General features: G+C 43.4%; 1 protein-coding gene across 1 annotated transcript in view; it reads right to left on the bottom strand.

Moving 5' to 3' along the window:
• WIPI2 (WD repeat domain, phosphoinositide interacting 2) overlaps positions 1-22,005 on the bottom strand; it is a 439,829-nt gene that overhangs the window by 122,815 nt on the left and 295,009 nt on the right. Inside the window, exons 9-11 of the mRNA XM_044302641.1 lie at positions 21,385-21,549; positions 12,045-12,152; positions 10,440-10,567 (exon numbers count right to left, since the gene is read on the bottom strand). Coding sequence (XP_044158576.1) covers positions 10,440-10,567; positions 12,045-12,152; positions 21,385-21,549 — 401 coding nt within the window. The remainder of the gene's footprint in view (positions 1-10,439; positions 10,568-12,044; positions 12,153-21,384; positions 21,550-22,005) is intronic.

Below are 22,005 nucleotides of genomic sequence, written 5' to 3'. Positions count from 1 at the left end.
TTAACTGGGATACCCAGCAATTAACATACTTAGGTGTCAAACTTACCCCCTCTTTAAATGACCTTTATGCTTTAAACTTTAAACCCTTATTATCATCCATTATTGCCCAACTAGACTCAATTGATTTCCCCTTACTATCCTGGTTTGGGAGAAAAAAAACTTCTTATGTCCCTCATTATGCCAAGGCTTACATATTTAATGCAGACTCTCCCCATAGAATTACACAAGACTTTCTTTACTCTCTTGAACAAACATATACGTAAATTTATATGGCAAGGCAAGGCTCCTCGTATCTCCTTCTCTACTCTTTCTAAACCCCAAAAAACTGGAGAGATAGGATTACCTGACCCTGAAATATACATGAGATCTATTCTCCTGTCTAGGATTATAGATTGTATTAGATCCCCCCTCCAAACCATGGGTTATGTTGGAAAATTCATTTTTAAACGCTCCCTTAAGGGCCCTTTTGTTATCAGGAAAACCTCTCCCTAGTCTACGCTTTATTCCTAATACGGTGATTAGGAATACTTTAAAGACTTGGAACTGGTTTGTAGCTAATAAAGGCTCCATATCCCTCCCCTCCCCTCTGCTACTAATTAAGGATATAATCTCCCTGGCTCAGAAAGAGCTTAGAGATAGCTTCCCCCCCTCCCTGCACACATCTGACTCCCCTGTAGAGACACTGGTAGACACAGAGGGGACTTTGCTACCCGACCAAAAGCTATGCAACCTTTTTAAAATCAAACCTGATAACCCTATCACATTAGGCTTTCTGAAAAAAGAAGCTCTTTCTTTACTCAAAAGCACACCGACTCATGCTGAACTCTCCTGGTTTGAAAAACTCTTAAACACTAATCTATACCCCTCCAAGACTATCTCCATAATATATAGGAACCTAAAAAGCTCAGTCTCTGACCCCAAACCAGCTATGGTGGGCCTATGGGAGAGAGATCTACAACGCTCCCTATAAGAGGCTGAGATTTCTTCCATACTGATTTCCCCACATAAAATCTCTAGATGCACCCGAGTGCAAGAAAATAGTTATAAGATTCTATCCCGCTGGTATAAAACCCCGGACAAAACCTGCCTATACAGCAGAGACTCTTCAGATCTCTGTTGGAGATGTCAAACAGAGAAGGGTTCTTATTTTCACATATGGTGGTCTTGTAGTGTGATCAGGGGGTGGTGGGAGGAGATACTGAAGACCATCAACAGAATATGCCAGACTAATATCTCCTGTACCCCGGAACTAACCCTTCTCTCCCTAGGAGTTCAGAAAATCCCTAAATATACAGCTTCTCTCTTCTTACTTATGCTAAGCGCTGCTAGACTACTTCTCCCGAAGCTATGGCTTACTCCCAGCCTTGAGTGTTGGTATAATAAGATAGACCATATATATAGAATGGAGGAAATCTCCCATTGGGAACTGAGAACCAGATCAGTTTTTCTAAAAATCTGGAACCCGTGGAAAGAATTCAGGCATTTCTCATGATGTCTTTCAATTGAACATATGTACATCATGATAGGGAATTACCTACCCCCGACCCCTTGTCTGCTTTCCTTACCTTCCCTCCCTCCCCTTCCCTTTTTCCCTCTCCCCCCCCCCCCTCTCTTGATTGCTAAGTTACCTGATTCATATGTGTTGAGATATATCCTCAATATCTGGCCTAACAGAACTTCTGGTGTAATATGCTGACGATAACGGCCTTCCTTCACTGTGTTCTCGTTAAAAATATTTGTACAATGACAGGGGGGTGATCAGGGAGTCTATATGGGTGATCACCCCCCTGTAAGGCTCCATTCAGACGTCCGTATGTGTTTTGCGGATCCGATCCATGTATCCGTAAAAATCATATGGACGTCTGAATAGAGCCTTACAGAGGGGTGATCAATGACAGGGGGGTGATCAGGGAGTGTATATGAGGTGATCATCCCCGTCATTGATCACCCCCCTGTAAGGCTCCATTCAGACGTCCGTATGTGTTTTGCGGATCCGATCCATGTATCCGTGGATCCGTAAAAATCATACGGACGTCTGAATGGAGCCTTACAGGGGGGTGATCAATGACAGGGTGGTGATCAGGGAGTCTATATGGGGTGATCACCCCCTTGTCATTGATCACCCCCCTGTAAGGCTCAATTCAGATGTCCGTATGTGTTTTGCGGATCCGATCCATGTATCCGTAGATCCGTAAAAATCATACGGACGTCTGAATGGAGCCTTACAGGGGGGTGATTAATGACAGGGGGGTGATCAGAGAGTCTATATGGGGTGATCAGTGGTTCATAAGGGGTTAATAAGTGACAGGGAGGGGGGGGGGGGGGGTGTAGTGTAGTGTAGTGGTGTTTGGTGCTACTTTACTGAGCTACCTGTGCAAAAGGGACCACCAGAGGACCAGGTAGCAGGTATATTAGACGCTGTTCTCAAAACAGCGTCTAATATACCTGTTAGGGGTTAAAAAAAATTGCATCTCCAGCCTGCCAGCGAACGATCGCCGCTGGCAGGCTGGAGATCCACTCGCTTACCTTCCGTTCCTGTGAACACGTGCGCCTGTGTGTGCGCGTTCACAGGAAATCTCGCCTCTCGTGAGATGACGCACGGATGCGTCCAGGAGGAATGAATCGACCACCTCCAGGACGCATCCGTGCGTTAGGCGGTCCTGGAGCGATTAATAACTATTAGCCCCCTTATAGGGCTAGAACCTGGGATCTTTTTATCCCTTGTCCTATGCACCCTAATAGAGATCTATTAGGGTGCACAGGATCTCTCATTGTCTTTGCTGCCCTGTGCTTTGTGCACACGGCAGCAGGGAGATTACCACGGCAGCCATGGATGGCTTCAATAGCGTCCTGGCTGCCATGGTAACCGATCGCAGCCCTGAGATTTCACTGCTGGGGCTTCGATCAGAAGCTACAAGTGCACCACCAATGAAGAGGGGAGGGGACCCTGTGGCCACTGCCACCAATGGTTATAATACTGGGGGGCATGGGTGCACTGCGCCACCAATGAATGTAATTAACCTCATAATACAAATATAGACTGTGGGTGCCAGCCATATCATGCAGCCGGCGCTCGGCCAAAATGACAAGGATCGCACTGAACCGTGCCAATTAACCCCTCAGGTGTAACATTTGAGGGGTAAATTGCCTCGGTTCACAGGATCGCCGCTTCCTGTCATTGAGATATTTGATATTTATATTGTCTATATTTGTATTGAGGGTAGTTCTCATTGGTGGAGCAGCGGCCACATCCCCTCCCCTCCTCCTCACTATTACCTTCTGACCTCTATTGGCGGCGCAGCGGCAGCCGGATCACAGTGGGGAGGGACTCTCTCCTTCTCCACTGTGTCGGCTGTAATGTGCGCTGGACGTTTTAGAGGCATTCAGCGATAATTAAGAAATGGCAATATCGCCATTTGTTAATACCGTGATATATCGTTAATAACGGTTTATTGCCCAACCCTATTACAAGCTATAGCTACTAGAGAGGGATCGTTGATCCAGGGAGTTATTCTGATTGCCTGATTGGAGGCGGGAAGGAATTTTTTTTCCCCTAAAGTGGGGAAAATTGTCTTCTACCTTACAGTTTTTTTTTTTTTGCTTTCCCCTGGATCAACTTGCAGGATAACAGGCTGAACTGGATGGTAGTAATGGCCTTGCGGTTTGCGGCGAACTTTGCTCGTTCGCGATTCGTCGAACATGCAAACATATTGCAATATTCTCGCCCGCCATATTCTTTTACATTGTGAACAACTTTGACCCATGACACATTCATCAGGTGATACAAGACAGCCAATTTCATATATAAATAAATCTGATCTGGCCGCCATTTTACATTCAGTCTTTTGCCAGTGTAGAGAAAGGTTGCTGTCTGGAGCAGGGACAGACTGTTAGGGACACCAAACGCTATCAAATAGGTCCACAAAGTCCTTTTAAGGACTGGTATAGGTGTACTATTGATAGGTGTGCAGTACAGAGGGGTGTAATACACTTACAGTATACTTTCTAACATAGAAAGCATGTTATAGTGGATTTGAATTGTACAGCAGTTGTGTGCCTTTCTGCAGCAATACTGCAGCTACACAGAGTGACAAACGCAATTAGAAAAAATAATTATAACTGGTGTGATATACCAGTCGCCCCCAAAAAAAACAGATTGAAGCGGGGTGTTATATACCAATAATATACTTTCTATATAGTGCATTTGGGTACTGCAGCATTTGTTTGTGGTTTTGCTGCGTTCCCTCTGCTACAGACATACGCGAAAATGATACTGCCGATATTTCGCAATGAAAAAAATAATGAATGGAGATCGCAAATTCTAATAATACATCTGGTATGTCACTGTCCATGTTGTGGGACTATTTGTGCACTTCTAGTAATTATTTCTTGGCTGCAAATATGAGCTGAAGGTTTTTCAGGTTCGCCTGCCATTAAAATGAATAGGACCCGCAGCGAACTTGCGATCGCGAACCGCCCAGACAGATGTTCGTCCATCACTACTGGATGGACAGATGTCTTTTTTTCAGCCCTATAAACTATGTTACTATGTTTATGTTACTAATAAAAGGGAAGACATAGAAACCCCAATAGTAATCATCCTGTTGTGGGCCTTAAAAGGGTAATCCCATCTCAGACAATGGGGGCATATCACTAGGTGTGGGTCGCTGGCTCGGCTATTTTCGTTGGCAACACTGAAGTGAATGAAAGTGATGGCAGCGCACCCATGGGACGCTTCCAATTCATTTCTATGGTGGTCAATGGAAACAGCCGAGTCAGGTACTTTTGGCGGCACCATATAAATGAACAGAGGGTGGCTGCGAATGCGCGGTGTGCCCTCCTTGACTTTGCGGTTTACAAGATAAGTGCAGGTCGCAGAGATGACCCACACCTATGAGACAATGGCTAGGATATGCCCCCATTGTCTGAGATGGGAATACCCCTTTAATGACCAAGTGATTTTTTTTTTCATTGTTGCCTTCCAAGAGCTATAACTTTTACATTTTTCAGTTGCTGTAGTGGCATGAGATTATTATTTTTTTTTTTTGCGGGATAGGTCATAGTTTTAATGGTGCCATTTTGGAGTACTGATTATCTTTTAGGCTAGTTATACACTAGCATTCAGAGATCTGACAGGCTGTCCTGGATGGGAGCTGCCTGTCACATCTCTCTGGATCCGGCATTGCTCGGCGCTTCCTAAATGCCCGCTGTCCCCTTTAATTTTAAGGGAGACTGGCTGCAATCCAGCCGCAACCCTGCAAATATGTCGAGAATCTGCTGGAACTTCACAGTTTTTTTTTCAATTGGTCTTTATTAAAAAATATGGAATCCCTTATTTGTGTACATAGCTGTGGATTTTATTTATTTTCAGTCATCTGGGGAGCAGATGGGCTACTTATCTTTCTGAATGTGGCTTAAAAAAGTGTTTATGACAACTTAATAGTTTAGCGATAAGGATAAAACAGTTAACCCTTTGTGACAGAACGGTTTAATATATTCCATAAAAAGGCGGCCCAGCCTAAGGCCCCTGTTGACCGCCGTAAAAAGGCGAATTTGTGGCCACTACGGGGGTAAAGTAATAAAAAAGACCTTTTACTAATACAGTGGCATGCAAAAGTTTGGTCACCTCTGGTAAAAATTACTTTTACTGTGAACAGTTAATTAAGTTGAAGATTACATTATGTCCAAAAGGCAAAAAGTTAAATATGAAATATTCCATTTGTATTTTAAGGAAAAAACATTTTTTATTATCATCTTTTACATTTGCAAAATAGCAAAAAAGAAAAAGGGTCTTAAGCAAAACTTTGGGCACCATGTATGGTTAGTACCTAGTAGCACCCCCGTTGGTAAGTATCATAGCTTGTAAACGCTTTTTGTAGCCAGCCATGAGTCATTCAATTCTTCTTTGAGGTGTGGAATTGGAAAAAAAAAAGCAATTCCACCACAGTTTTATGGGTTTATAATTTACAATGTCCGACGTGTGATAAAACTGACCACTTACTTTCATTCTACAGGTCAGTACGAATCCAGCGTACGAATCCAGCGATCCCTTATATGTATAGTTTTTCTTGCATGTTGATACTAATAAAATACCTGATTTTTTGCCCAATAAAAGAGGGGGGAAAATTTGCAATTTTACAGTGATACATCGCTGCCGCACAGCGCGGCCTGCGTATGTATCAGCGGGAGGGAGGAGGGACTAAGGGCTGGCATCTTGTTTTGTAATGGCAGCAGGGCCCGATGCAGTCACTGTATTCTACACTACACCGGGCCCCTGGCAGCAGGGCCCGGTGCAGTCACTGTATTCTACTACACCGGGCACCGCTCACTGTAGTAATCATATAGGCAATGTTAATTCAACTCCTATCCAGGCTTTAGTATGGTACTTACTACTAACTTGCATAGCAGGCAGGAGGCCGGGCGAGTGGGCGGGAGTCGGCAGCATAACTCACTGCGTCACGCTCCTGCTCCGCCTGCTTTATAAATGAAGCAGGCGGTGCAGGCGTGTGACGTAGTGAGTTGCGCTGCTGGCTCCTGCCACTCGCCCCGGCCTCCTGCCTGCTATGCAAGTTAGTAGTAAGTACTGTACCAAAGCCTGGATAGGAGTTGAATTAACATTGCCTATATGATTACTACAGTGAGCGGGGCCCGGTGTAGTAGAATACAGTGACAGCACTTTTTTGGCAGATTTTCCATTTTAATAATTTTTTTCCAGTTACAAGGCAAGGGTTAACAGCCAAATAAAACTTACTGGGAGTAGTCAAAGTGCTCGGTGGGTGACTACTCCCCACGTTCCAGGCCGGGTTTTGAGAGGCCTACAAAAAACAGCCAGCAGCGTCAGGTGGTGGTGATGATCTTTCTCTGACATTGGAGCTCTGGCAATCTCTGTGGGATGTGAGCCTTGTACTGCTCTATCCTGTGTGGGTCACCGGTTTTGGTGACACCCAACTTCAAGAGGGAGTTTGTAGTACAGACCCATGCCTCTGAAGTAGGACTCGGAGCTGTACTCTCTCAGGAAATCAATGGAGAGGAACATCCCATTGTTTTTCTGAGCCGCAAACTCACCCCAGCCGAGACCAGGTACAGTCTAGTGGAGAGAGAGTGCCTGACCATCAAGTGGGCACTCGAGTCTCTCCGCTATTATCTGTTAGGGAGAAAGTTCCGTCTGGTGACTTACCACTCCCCTCTCAAGTGGATGAGCCAGTCCAAAGAGAGGAATGCTCGGGTCACCAGATGGTTCTTGTCATTACAGAACTTCAAGTTCTCAGTGGAACACAGGGCAGGCCGCTTGCAGGAAAATGCAGATGCCCTGTCACGGGTACACTCTCTGGCAAGTGTTCACCTACTCAGGGTTGAACAAAGGGGGGAGGTATGTAGGAAGGCGCAAGGGACCATCGTTGACACAAGGTATGTGTCACCGAGGTTACTGGCCTCGGTGGTGTAAGAGCCAGTTTTCATGTGTCGGCAGCAGTTGCTGTTTGACACCTTGCTATTTAGTATAGCTGAAATAGCGTATCTGGGACGGCTCTTACTCGGAGTAGTCAAAGTGCTGGGTGGGTGACTACTCCCCACGTTCCAGGCCGGGATTTGGGAGGCCTATATAAAACCGCCAGCAGTGTCGGGTGGTGGTGATGATCTCTCTATGACATTGGAGCTCTGGCAATCTCTGTGAGATCTGAGCCTTGTGCCAGGCTGGAGGCCTGAATCCGGGAGGACTGCTCTGTGTTGTGCTATGCCGACCGGGTGTGGATTAACACCCAGGATAAAAGGTGACTGTTTTTGCTGTATGAACTGCCCAGGTGTGAACGAACACCAAAACTGCAAATGGACTGTCGTACTGTTTTGTTGCCATAAGTGTGAATAAAACACTGAGGTTTTTGAGTTACAAACCGGTCTTTGCCTCTATACTGCGTCCGCTTGTCCTGTCTACCAGAGCGAATCCCCACAATAGTAATCACCATGATTATCAATTATTGTGATCACTTGGCCAGAATAGACACTACTGTGTCAGTTATCACTGAGCAAATTGTGGACAAGATGTTGGCATGTGGATCATATTGCTAAACCAATGTAGAGAACTGTGCTGCTGCTTTGAATCAGAATCTTAAACCCTTATTGACCACCCATATGTTTTTACGGCGGTCACTAAGGGGCCTTGGGCTGGAACGCCGCCTTTTTACGGCGGCACTTCAGCCCAAGTTAGCGATAAAATTAATCGCTGTAGCTCCATGCCCGCAGCTACCGGAGGTAGCTGAGGGCTCTGGGCAGTGATCAGAGACCGTGACCAGCGGTCTCTGATCACGTGATCGCCGTGATACCCTTTATCACGACGATCACAGAAAATGCCGGCAGCGAAGTTGCACGCACTAAACTTTCTCCCTCCTCTCATGTAAGAGAGGAGGGAGAAAGTTTCTGGTGCAGCGATCGGGTCCCCCAACGCTTCTGGTCCTAAGCTGGGTCCCGATCCTCATCCCCCATCCCCTCAAGAAAGATGCCGGCGGCGGCCCGGCGCATGCGCAGACTGAAAGCCGGCCACCACTCACAGTAAGGTCTCTCTCCTCAGGAGGGGAGAGAGAAGTTCAAATTATGCCCAGATCAGGTCATGATAGGTTTATCATGGAGACCACATGATCAGGGACCATTATTATTGGTCCCTGATGGTTACTGTGCTGAAGGCAGATCTGTCTTTAAATTGACACTTTTGTGTAAAAAAAGCTTTTTTTTTTTTTTTACCTTCTTAGCATTAATTTCTTTAAAAACCTAGTGGGTCAAAAAACTAATTACACCCATAGATAAATACATTAATACAAAATTTGGCTTGGTCATTAAGGCCCAAACAGGCTTGGTCACTAAGGGGTTAAACTGGTCAAATACATTAGATATAGGTGGTTCCCATGACTCTCCCCAGACATCCTCTAAAGAAGTTGAATTTTAACATGCCCTGTCGCGTTGTGCTCTGCGAGATAAACCGCCCGTCAGATTTTATAGACAGCACCTTTCTCAACTCTCCCAATGACAACACATATACTCAGCCAAGCATAGCATGTACTGTATGTATACGGGGAGGGGAGGAAAGATAGCTGTCGGCCAAAAACACATTTGGACAACTGTTACCTAATGTGTATGGCTAGCTTTAAATTTACAGTATATGCTGCATGGGTTATGGGCTGCTGCGACTTAAAGGGAACCTGTCACCGGGATTTTGTGTATAGAGCTGAGGACATGGGTTGCTAGATGGCCGCTAGCACATCCGGAATATCCAGTCCCCATACGTCTGTGTGCTTTTATTGTGTAAAAAAAAAACGATTTGACACATATGCAAATTAACCTGAGATGAGTCCTGTACGTGAGATGAGTCAGGGACAGGACTCATCTCAGGTTAATTTGCATATGTATCAAATCGTTTTTCTTACACAATAAAAGCACACAGAGCTATGGGGACTGGATATTGCGGATGTGCTAGCTGCCATCTAGCAACCCATGTCCTCAGCTCTATACCCAAAATCCCGGTGACAGGTTCCCTTTAAAGGGGTTGTCCCATGAAAAATATTCTACAGTTTTCAAACAAACACCTGGATCTGAACACTTTTGTAATTCCATGTAATTAAAAATTTAGCATAGCTAGTGAGTTTTTCAATAAAATATATCTGTATAGTGTCACCTGCTGTTTGGTATGTTTTTATTTCTTTGACCTGCTCACTGAGAAGGACGCACATGCTCAGTTTAATCCTTCAACTGCCTCCTGAGCTGTGATAGGGAGAGCATGGACACGCCTCTTGAGCTGCAGTAGAAAAGACACTCCCCTTGTGCTGCCAGCTTGATATAAATATAGCAGAGCAATGAATGGAGAGATCTCTGGACATATGTGAGGTACAGGGCTGGTTCTAGCTTTGTTAGAAAGAGATTATCATGAACTATATGATCTCTGATTTTCATTTATTACATTAGTCATGGGACAACCTCTTTAAATCTATATTTTGTAGACAAAGATTTTGTAATTAAAGTTCAGGTCGAAATTACTTTTGAAAACTTTTAGTGCAATTCCTTTATTTAATAATGGTGCAGTTAACAGCGCAAAGCGAACACTATTTTGCATTCAGGAGGTGCTAATTACAACCTTCAAACTTTCCGTCCACTAGGATAAGCATTACTTAAGCTTTATGTAAAAAAAAATAAAAAAAATAAAAAATACCAATCACAAAATTTTTTGGGGAAAAAGCTAGTCATGTCAAATGTACTGTAGCCCTTTGATTCTTGCATAAATACCAGTACTCAACATTCTTCACAGAAGTTTATGAATGCACCCCATGAGTTTGTCTAAGCTTATACACAGCTTAAAACATATATTACAAAATTGTGTGCATTTAAAGCACAGATTAAAGAAATGATAGACGAGATAGATTGACAGATATAGATAATATATTGTACTGATGCCTTACCATGACTGGTTGGTGATGTTGAGTAAGTATCTATTGTTGCTGCTGTACTATAATTCTTTGAAACAAAAGGCCTATCATGGGATGCAGACTCTAAGATTTCATTGGTAGGTTCCATGCTTCCATCTAACCTGTTTATTAAAAAAAATATAATAAAAAATAAAGTTAAAAAACACTCACGCCGTCACAAAGCCATAACTTTTTTTATTTTTCTGTTCACATAGCTGTACGAGGGCTTGTTTTTTATGGGACAAGATGTCCTTTCCAATGGCTCTATTGACGGTTGCACACAATTGGAAAAAACACAATTTCAGAACAGTTTTTGGGGGTTTTGTTTTCACGGCATTCACTATATCATACAACTGACCAGTTAATTTCATTCTCCAGGTCAGTACGAATCCAGCAATATCACATATGTATATTTTGTATAGCATTTTTATACCATTAAAAAAAAAAAAAAAAAAAAGAAACTTGAAAATAATTAAAAAAATTCTCGGTCTCCATCTCCACCAAGCTCTGCGGGCGATCTGTACTTTTCAGTGATACCATATTGGGTCGTGTACGACTTTTTGATCACTTTTTATTTAATCTTTTGTGGAAGGAGAAACAACCAAAAAAGGACGAATCGGCCATTTTGACATTTTTTTCCCCATTTCACTGTTTTCTGTATGGGATTAAATTTTAATAGAACAGGCATTTTTGCATGCTGTGATACCTATTTCTTTCTTTCTTTTTTTTCCTTATTTTGGGGAAAGGGATTTGAATTTTTATACTTTTTAAATTTATAAAAAAAACATTTTTTATTTTTTACACTTATTTTTATAGTTCCCATAAGGAACTATAACAAGCAGTCATTGGATAGCTTTTTTCATAGATTCCAATACAATGGCATTGGAGTCTATGAGGGTTTTACTGTATTTCTATGGGCCCTGCTACAAGGCAAAGGCTCCATAGAAATTACTAAGCAGCAGACTCCTGTCACACAGGAGGACAGGGGCTGCTGCTTACACACTCCGGTTCCCTCGATCCCTCCCGGAGGGGGCGCGCTTCTGCGTTTTCAGCATTAAGTGTTAAATGTCCGTAACTGGCATTACCGCCGGTCACGGACATTAGCCGCGGGTGCCTGCTGTATGAAACATCTTTAAAGTCCTGGCCGCCGACGTATATAGCCGTATGGCAATCGGGAAGGGGTTAAGTAACATATTATATTTATTATATAAGTTGTTTGCCAGGGATTTTACCACTTTTACAAAATAAAACCAGTTTTTATGGAAAGAATTTAATTTAAAATCTAATGTTTTTTTTATAAACATTATTTACTATAATTACCTTTTTTTTAAATAATCTACTAGAGAACATCATTTTTATAATGCATTGGTATATCGTACACACCAATGCGTTATAGACTCTCTGTAAGAGTTACAAGCTCACGTGTAGAGACTTTGCAAAAGGTTATATTGCTTGTCATCATTACAATGACCTCTGGATACATGTACAGCTAAAAAAAAATTTTTGTTTTCAACATTGTAGAGATGTTATGCATTGCACCATGTACAATCTGTAATCTAATAAATAAGTTTCATGTACAAAGATTGCTCTCTTCCTTACTTGTGTTGTTTCATTAGTGTACACTCTCCACCCTCTTGTGGGTCAAGGTTGTAGATGTACAGGTAACCATCTGCAGCAGCAACTAGAAGTCTTGGGATCTTTTGAATTCTAAACAGAAAAATATCAACATGGAAAACGAAACAGTACAGAACCTTTTACCGCTCACTTATAAATTTACATGGATACACTAATATACAGTTGAGTAGTATGGGTACACCACACGGAACAGTGTGTGGATTTTCAGTACAGTTTTCAGATGATTCAGTGATAGTTGGTTGAATTTAAAGGGGTTCTGCACTTTTAATTAACTGATGATCTATCCTCTGGATAGATCATCAGCTTCTGATCGGCGGGGGTCCGACACCCGGGACCCCCACCGATCAGCTGTTTGAGAAGGCAGCGGCGCTCCAGGAGCGCCGCTGCCTTCTCACTGTTTACCGCCGGGCTGCCCGCCCACTGACGTCACGACTTGTATCAACTACAGTGGGCGCGGCTAAACTCTGTTCACTTGAATGGAGCTTAGCCGCGCCCACTGTAGTTGATACAAGTCGTGACGTCAGTGGGCGGGCGGCCTGGCGGTAAACAGTGAGAAGGCAGCGGCGCTCCTGGAGCGCCGCTGCCTTCTCAAACAGCTGATCGGCGGGGGTCCCGGGTATCGGACCCCTGCCGATCAGAAGCTGATGATCTATCCAGAGGATAGATCATCAGTTAATTGAAAGTGCAGAACCCCTTTAAGGGAATGTGTCAACAAAAAATGACCGACTGCTTAAAGGTACTTTCACACAGGATCTTCCATTCACAAGAGCTTATTTATTCTTTCATTGTGACCTCTGCACAGGTCACAGAGCATGCCTAGAAAACTGTCCCATAGAGTTCAATATGGTCAGCTCCAGGCCATTGTGTATACGGCCCATGCAGATGCCGTAAAGCAATTTTTTTTTATGTTTTCCAAATGCTGTTAAGAACAGCTCAGGAAATCATGTTCAGAAAACAGAATGAAAAAACCTGCAATTACAAAATAAAGATTAGAAAAATAGGATATGTGTCACTGAAACTGAAAAGTGCAGATTGACAGTGTTTATAAGAGGGGGTTAAACAGATGATATTTTTCCAGTTCCTCCTTCATGATAGCACCACAGGAGGATGTTTCCCTTTGGCCTTCTTGGGCAGGAAACAGAGAGGTTAAATAAAATCCTGCCATTTCCACTCTCTTGCTTGTGTTTTCCTGTGCCTACAGAGAATAGACACAGACATGTTTGTTAGGCTACATGCACACGACCATATGTGTTTTGCGGTCTGCAAATTGCGGAACAGCAAAAAAAAAGGATGACGTTCAGTATGGCATCCGTTTTTTTTTACAGATATGTTTTTTGGAGGATCCATTGTAATAATGCCTATCATTGTCCGCAAACTAGAAAAAAATAGGACATGCACTATTTTTTTTGCAGAGCAATGGAACGGACATACAGATGCAGAGAGCACACGGTGTGCTGTCCGGGTTTTTTGCGGACCCATTGAAATGAATGGGCCGTATCCTAGCCGCCAAAAAAACGGATCGGACACAAAATACGGTCGTGTGCATGAGGCCTTACTCTGGGGATGAAGATATTTCTACAAGAAGACTTTCAGGACCTTAGGGTGGGACTAGGATCGGGGGGTCCAGCCTCTACTTTCAGTTCCTCAATAGCCTTGCTAACACCTCTTGGGGTAGAGTTCCTTTAGTAGCCCGGAATCTACCTGGCTGTGTGCGAAGACTATAGGTGGGTTCCTGTAGGCCTAGGTGTGATCGGGGTATGGGGGGATGAAAGTCATCCTCTTTCTTCCTACCATATAAGTGGCCGTGTCAGCACCTCTTATAGTGTGATCCCCTGGCTTGCTCCAAACCCTGGTAAGTAATGCAGCTGGTGGTTACCTCACTATTGATGGCTATGGATTCATGGAGCTTGAATCTGCTGTACCCTGGGAGGATTTCAGCAGGATCACACCTTAGTGCGCACAAAACAGTCAGCAGCTGGAATGGGGGCCATTCCCCTCTTCTTACCAATGCAGTATAAGCAAGCTGTATGACAATACTGGTGCTTGCTTTGGCACATACACAAAAATTGATAAGCAAACCATGTAGGCAACTTTTCAGGTAGCCAGACTGATTGCCTCAAGAGTACTAATACTTCTCTAAATTTTATTAGAAACAGGTTTGTCTGCTGCAGAGCTAAATCTTTTCAGTTCTAGAAAACCTGTAGTTTGCTTTCTGTGAATTAATTACACTTTGTGTGTGGTTTTAATAGGCTAGCTTAGGCAACAGTATTACTTATTAGAACAAAACATACAATGCAACACCTCTCTGCAAACCAAATAAAGTACAAAAATGCATTATAATTGCTAATGCAATGCCTATAAATTAGAGATGCTTGACAAATACATTTTGTACAAAATTATTTGAGCCCGTCTCACGCACGTCAAGGCGATCTCTGTAAGACGGCAACCTAACACTAAAGTCTACCTGTTATGTGCCATGATGGCTACCATACAATTCAGGCCTGCTGCCAAAATTCCCTCCGGGGGCTCGGCTTGCTGCAAAAATGCTAAATGTGTGGAAAGATGTTGGAGATGTTTTACCAAGCGGTTGGAGAAGTTTTACCAAACTGATATGGCAAGTACCGTATTTTTCGCCGTATAAGACGCACCGGCGTATAAGACGCACCTAGGTTTTTGGGGAGGAAAATAAGAAAAAAAATATTTTTAACCAAAAGGTGTGCTGTGGGTTTGGAACTAGGTGGTCTGTGGATGGCACTATTACTGGGGATCTGTGGATGACGGACACTGTTATGGGGGGATCTGTGGATGACGGACACTGTTACGGGGGGATCTGTGGATGACGGACACTGTTATGGGGGGGATCTGTGGATGACTGACACTGTTATGGGGGATCTGTAGATGACGGACACTTATGAGGGGGGATCTGTGGATGACGGACACTGTTATGGGGGGAACTGTGGATGACGGACACTGTTATGAGGGAACTGTGGATGACGGACACTGTTAGGGGGGAACTGTGGATGACAGACACTGTTATGAGGGAACTGTGGATGACAGACACTGTTATGGGGGGATCTGTGGCTGGCACTGTTACAGGGGGGGGATCTGTGGATGGCACTGTTATACATGTGTCATCCACAGACCCTCCCAGCCCATAACTGTGCCATCCACAGATCCCCCGCCGCTCCAGTATACTAATATAATATGTCTTATTCAGTTAATAGTTATTAAATATGCCTCTTTATTCCTAAAAGTACCTTAAATCCTAAGCGCTTAAGTACAATGCCGGCAGGCCGGGCGGCCGGCGCGGCGCGTCACTCACTGACGTCACTTGCCTGCGCCGCCTGCTTCATTCATAAAGTAGGCGGCGCAGGCACGTGACATCAGGGAGTTACGCTGCCGCCCGCCCGGCCTGCATTGTACGGATGCGCTTAGGATTTAAGGTACCATTAGGCATAAAGGGGCATATTTAGTAACCATTAATTGAATATGACATTTTATTAGTACACCGGAGCGGCGGGGCGGGCCTTTAGTACAGTGACTGCACCGCCCCGCCGCTATTGCCGGCCCCAGCTCCTCCTCCCAGTCCCTCCCCGAGTCCCCGCTCGCTTTGCATCGCATCCAGCGATGTAAAACTGACTGCATTCGCCGTATAAGACGCAGGGGCATTTCTCCCCCATTTTGGGGGAAGAAAAAGTGCGTCTTATACGGCGAAAAATACGGTATATTGTTTTTTTGCAGTGGTGATGTAGGGCACCAGCATTAGAGCTTGTGTTTAGAATAGAATTAACGAGCTAATTTGAAAGACAAACTCCTATAGGGATATATGGATCCTTACCATGTCAACAGAATAAATAAGTGATAAAGTATAATGAATAAATACATAATTTTATTATAAGCAACAAGATGCACATGATTGACATAACACAATACATAGAAACAAGGTTAAAAACCAAACGGGCTGGTGGTGCATGGTTGGTGGACCATTAAATAAAGTGTGAGTGCAAAAGGATCAGATCTACAAATTGTTTTTACAAATAATATTAAAGTAAAGTACTGCTATAAAAGTAAAAAATGAATGTTAATACTGACCACATAAAACTCCAGCGCAAACACAAGCACTACCAGTCCACTCCCTGATGCGCGTTTTGCGTACTGCTTTTTCAAGGGGTGATGGCTAGACTAGCGATGGTGCTCCATATAAATATGGTACAAATTACAATGCAGGTGGTTACAAAGGACGTTCCTTGGCCCCAAGAATTAAACAGAAGTTCAGGTAGACTGTAATTGGTTAAGGGACCATTGGCTGCCGCCTCCCCTGTGCATTATAATGAATGCCGCTTGCTGTATGGCGCCTGAATCCCTGCACATGTGCACCATGGGTGCACGCACCACCCGTTCCGCACAAAACTCAACTAGATGACATACTTATGGAAGCAGTTGCATCTGGAGTGATTACGAAATCTGCATATGAAGGCCTCGTAGTCAAGCATCCGGTAACACAGACACTGTACTTGTTGCCCAAAGTACATAAATCTCTGTCCAAACCCTGTATCTTGGCAAGAGGGTTTATGTGAACTAGTGCGTCGATTTCTGGACTTTTACTTGAAATCCTGTGTTGAGTGTTTACCTTCATTTATACAAGTCTCCACAGATGATTGAAGCGACTGGATGATATTAAGATGAAGAATTACATGGTTTTGGTATCTTGTGATGTTGAATCTTTATATACCTGTATTCGTCACGATCTAGGCCTCAGGGACGCACATTTTTTTCTGAAGATGAGAAACTTGACACCTGAACTTGTTGACCTGCTGATGGAACTAATAAATTTTGTCGTTACACATAATTATTTTTATTGTTTAAAGATCACAATTTTTTACAGCCATGTGCGCCATTGTATGCAAATTTATTTTTGGGACATTGGAAACGTGAACTTGTCCAGGTGTCCCTGGATGAGGCGGATGCTCAGATGATATAATGGATGACATTCATAAATGACATCCTGTTCGTATGGCAGGGATCCCGATGCGCACTTGATTCATTCCTCATTAGGCTCAATGCAAATGATTGGAACATTTCCCTGACCCAAATTGCTTCTTCGAAACAGATTACTTTTTTGGACATCAACATCAAAGTGCTCACAATGGGAATCTTGGAAACGTGCATATAGTAAGGAAACTGCTGTTAAAGGGGTTGTCCGGGTTCAGAGCTGAACCCGGACATACCCTTATTTTCACCCTGGCAGCCCTCCTGAACCTGGCATCGGAGCATCTCATGCTCCGATGCGCTCCCGTGCCCTGCGCTAGATCGCGCAGGGCACAGGCTCTTGTGTTTTCAATAACACACTGCCAGGCGGTAACTTCCGCCCAGCGGCGTGTTCAGTGACGTCACCGGCTCTGAGGGGCGGGCTTTAGCTCTGCCCTAGCCGTTTTACTGGCTAGGGCAGAGCCAAATCCCGCCCATCAGTGCCGGTGACGTCACCGGGCTGCCTGTCAGCCCCATGGTGAGCCCGGTTCGTCACCGGAACTCAGAAAAATGCCTTTGCCCTGCTCGATTTAGCGCAGGGCAAAGGAGAGCATCGGAGCATGAACTGCTCCGATGCTCATGTCAGGGGGGCTGCCTGGGTGAAAATGGAGGTATGTCCAGGTTCAGCTCTGAACCTGGACAACCCCTTTAATGCCCTACTTTATGCGTCTCTTGTACATAGGAGCTACACTGCGAGCGCCCGCCAGGCCTGCTGACTGCCAAGAAGTTAGTAGTAAGTAGCACAGCACTGGATTTAAGATGATTTGAATACTTTAACAATACCCACAAGTTAGATATGATTATACTACAGTGAGCAGGGCCCGGTGTAGTAGAATACAGTGACGGCAGCGGGCCCCGCTGCCATCACAGAACCAGATGCCGGCCCCCATTCACTACACAGGGACACTGTTATGGGGGAATCTGTGGATGACACATTAGATAAGATGCTATATATGTGTCATCCACAGTATGCCCCCATAACAGTGCATTTCACAGATGCCCCCACAATAATCCCCCATAACAGTTCAATCCACATATGCCCCCATAACAGTGCCATCCACATATGCCCCCATAACAGTGCCATCCACAGATGCCCCCATAACAGTGCCATCCACAGATGCCCCCATAATAGTGTCATCCACAGACCACCATTAGTTCAAAACCCACAAAAAGCACACCTTTTGGTTCAAAATATTTGTTTTCTTATTTTCCTCCTCAAAAACCTAGTTGCATCTTATGGGCCGGTGCGTCTTATAGGGCGAAAAATACGGTAGTATCTGTTTTTATCACCAATTTACATTGTATAACATTAATTTATTATGTTCACGCTATCATGCAGCAGCAATTATCACTGGTATTCGCAATTATTGTCTTGATTATGGCAATATTTGATAGAAACATAGAATGTGTCGGCAGATAAGAACCATTTGGCCCATCTAGTCTGCGCAATATACAGATACGTTATGATTCATCAAATAAACCACATCTATAAAATCCTTTTTTTTTTCTTATACCCATTTTCTTGAATGCGGACACATCTGGATGCGATGTGGGGGGCTAGAAAGATGTCAGGTAAGCTAGCGGAAGTAAAGGTTTGACCTAAATACCTCTCTCAATGGCAAATATAAGCGGGCTTGGCAAGCATGGGAGGTGAGTTTAGTCTGTGGAACAGTTGGGAACAAATCTTTTTTTGTCGAATTGTTTTTTTTTTATGAGCGCTTCAATCCAAACCAAGGGCCGAAAAAAGTCACCTCCAGAGGTGTGTTATGACATATATGAGTGTTGATATGATAATGGAGACATGTGTTGATGGTGTGGAGTGAGCAGTTTCCAGAGCTCCGAGATCGGTAGCACCTGACTTTCCGAGTTGAAGAGAGTGAAACTTTTTTTTTTCTAACATGTTTTAGGTAAACCATGCATTTTTTGATCAGGTATTCAATATATATTCCATAACTGTTTATGTGGATCATGATACTTACTTGCGTCTATCCATACTTTGTATATATTAACCTTATGTTTTTGCTATTTGCACTGCCCTATTGTGGGACACTCACTATTAGGGATTAGTTATCAATTACGTTGGTCCAATGTATGTTAGTTTGCTCCCATACCATTGCCAGCTTATTGCCCTCTTCCAACAGGGCAGCCGGGGTGTGTCTGGTCTTCTGCGCATGCGCCGGGGAGAGGGTGCGTCCCGCTGCTCTGTGACGCACGTGGTCCTCCTCTTCCGAACAGGGTGGCGCGTGCACGCACCCACGGTGCACACGTGCAGGGATTCTATATAGCAAGCAGCATTTATTATAATACACAGGGGAGACGGCAGCCAATGGTCACTTAACCAATTACACTTTAACTGTACTTCTGTTTAAATCTCGGGCAGATGAACGTCCTTTGTAACCACCTGCATTCTAATTTGTACCATATTTATATGGAGCCCCATCGCTAGTCTAGCCATCACCACCTTGAAAAAGCAGTACGGGAAATGCGCGTCAGGGAGTGGACTGGTGGTGCTTGTGTTTGCTGTGGACTTTTTTGTGGTCAGTATTACCATTCCTTTTTACTTTTATAGCATTGCTTTACTTTAATGTTATTGTTATTCATTGACGCTGATGCACATAAATTCGTATGTGCACAAACCTTGAACACTGCATGTGGTTTCCACATATATTTTTGGACACCCGCAGAGTGTTCTCTTTGTATCGCATGTGCCTATACCTGCTGTTAATACAGCACGGTGTACCAAACCCTTTGTACACCTGACCCTTCTGCACTTGCAGTTTATTTACTGGTCCACCATCCACACACCACCAGCATGTTTGGAATTTAACCTTGTTTTTATGTATTGTGTTATGTCAATCATGTGCATCTTGTTGCTTATAATAAAATTATGTACTTATTCATTATACTTTGTGGTCGCTTATTCTGTTGACATGGTAAGGATCCATATATCCCTATATGAGTTTGTCGTTTGTTAATATATGGGTTAAGTACATTTAATTGGAAATTAGTTTTGGTTTTTAATTTGAAAGACAGTAAGAGTAGCTGTTTGTTGCTTGGAAAATTTGGAAGGGATGGCTCCTCGATGAATGCTTAAAAAGCTTAGTGTAATTGTGAAGAACGTAGATTATCCACTCCATCGGATTTTAGTTGGACAGCGTAACACTCTTAAGTTATAGATATATACAGTTTTGCTGTAGTACCTACTGATACAGACATTCTATTCTACCTAAGGCAATTGTCCTGTATAATAAATAGGTCATTAGCTTATAAATGTTGTGCAGCCTGTTTATATGGATGACCTATCCTCAGGATAAGTCATCAATATCGGATCAGCGAGCGTCCGACACCCAGCACCCTTGCCTTTCAACGGTTTGAAGAGAAGGAAACACTGAGCAGATATAATTCACTTCTATGGGACAGCTCTGTAGTATTCACTTGACCAGACAAAGCCTCATAACCGTAACCCCATTCACTTCTATGGGACAGCTCTGTAGTATTCACTTGAACAGACAAAGCCTCATAACCGTAACTCTATAAAAACTAGCAATTGGTTCAAGAGGGCCCACAATAAGAGAAAATAAAAATTAAACGCAAATAGGTACATGACAAATACAAATAAAGCATGGCAATAAAATACATGGCCTTATGTATAATAAAACTAGGTTCACTCCAGCATTATTGTTTCAGTTGTTCTGTTCCATGGCATGTAAAAAACCTTAAAACGCTGGAGGGACCTTTATGGCTATAATGGCATCTATCTGGTTTCAGTTAAAGGGGTTATCCGCTTTATACTATTCATGACTTATGCTCAGGATAGATCATCAATATCAGATCAGTGGGAGTCCAACTTCTGTCTGTTTGAAGAGAAGGCAGCGCTCATACGAGTGCTGCCTTCTCTGTTCTGTTTACCTGCACGACACAGCAATTGCAGTGGAGAGCAGGTGTAATTAGAAGTACGGACTCTACATTTACTTCTGAAGGGATGGCTCTGCCTGTTCAAGTGACTACTACAAAGCCATCCCATAGAAGTGAACTGGGACGTCATACTTGTAATTACACCTGTAAACCACTGCAATTGCTGTGGCATGCAGCCTTTTGGTCTGTTATTTAAGGCCCTTGGCTCATGCCATAGATCCAGACTGTGGTCACTGTACGCTGAATTTGCAGCCAAATCCTATTACATATCACTTTCACACTGTAACATAAGTATAAACAAACAACAAGGAAAAAAAAAATTATAGTTTACAAACACAAATGAAATAATATTTTAAATTACACTGCCAAAGAACAGATGTTCCGGTGACCACAGAAAGGCAAGCGAACAGTTGCAAAAGCTCTGCCCTGGTTGAACATTTCAGTTACTTGGGAAGGCAAATAACTGGTGGAAGCCATAATAACTTTTCCAAAGTAACCTGTCCAGGTGGTTGGTTCTTCTGCAGGCCTATACAGCAAGAAAAAGAATAATCATTACTTTATACTTTACATCAGCAGTTATATGTTTAAACAACATACGCACTGTTATAGCACTATTTATCACTATATGCTTCACGGGTAAATAAATAGCAAGTGAACACAAGGAACTTTGTAATCTATCTCTTCATAGCAAAATGCCATCTTTTTCACCTCCATTCGATTAAGGTCCTCTTTTCTTTACTTGGAGTACCTCTAAAAATGTTCAGAAATCTCCTCACCCTCCAAAAAGTTTATCTTGCATAAGGGTGGGGAGATTTATCAACCTCCTGCTGTGCCAGAAAAATTGTGTCAAAAAGTTGCAAACCAAAGTTTTGCGACATTTTAAATGCAATTTCCACAACTATTTTTGTACGATTGCATTTTCTACACCAACCTTGCAACTTTTTGAAAAGGGAGAGTGGCATCAGTGGGACCATTGGCCTTG

This window comes from Bufo gargarizans, chromosome 8 (genome assembly GCF_014858855.1).
Source record: "Bufo gargarizans isolate SCDJY-AF-19 chromosome 8, ASM1485885v1, whole genome shotgun sequence".
Lineage (NCBI taxonomy): Eukaryota > Metazoa > Chordata > Amphibia > Anura > Bufonidae > Bufo > Bufo gargarizans.
Note: the sequence above shows the minus strand (reverse complement) of the source record. Positions and strands in the feature narration are given on the sequence as shown.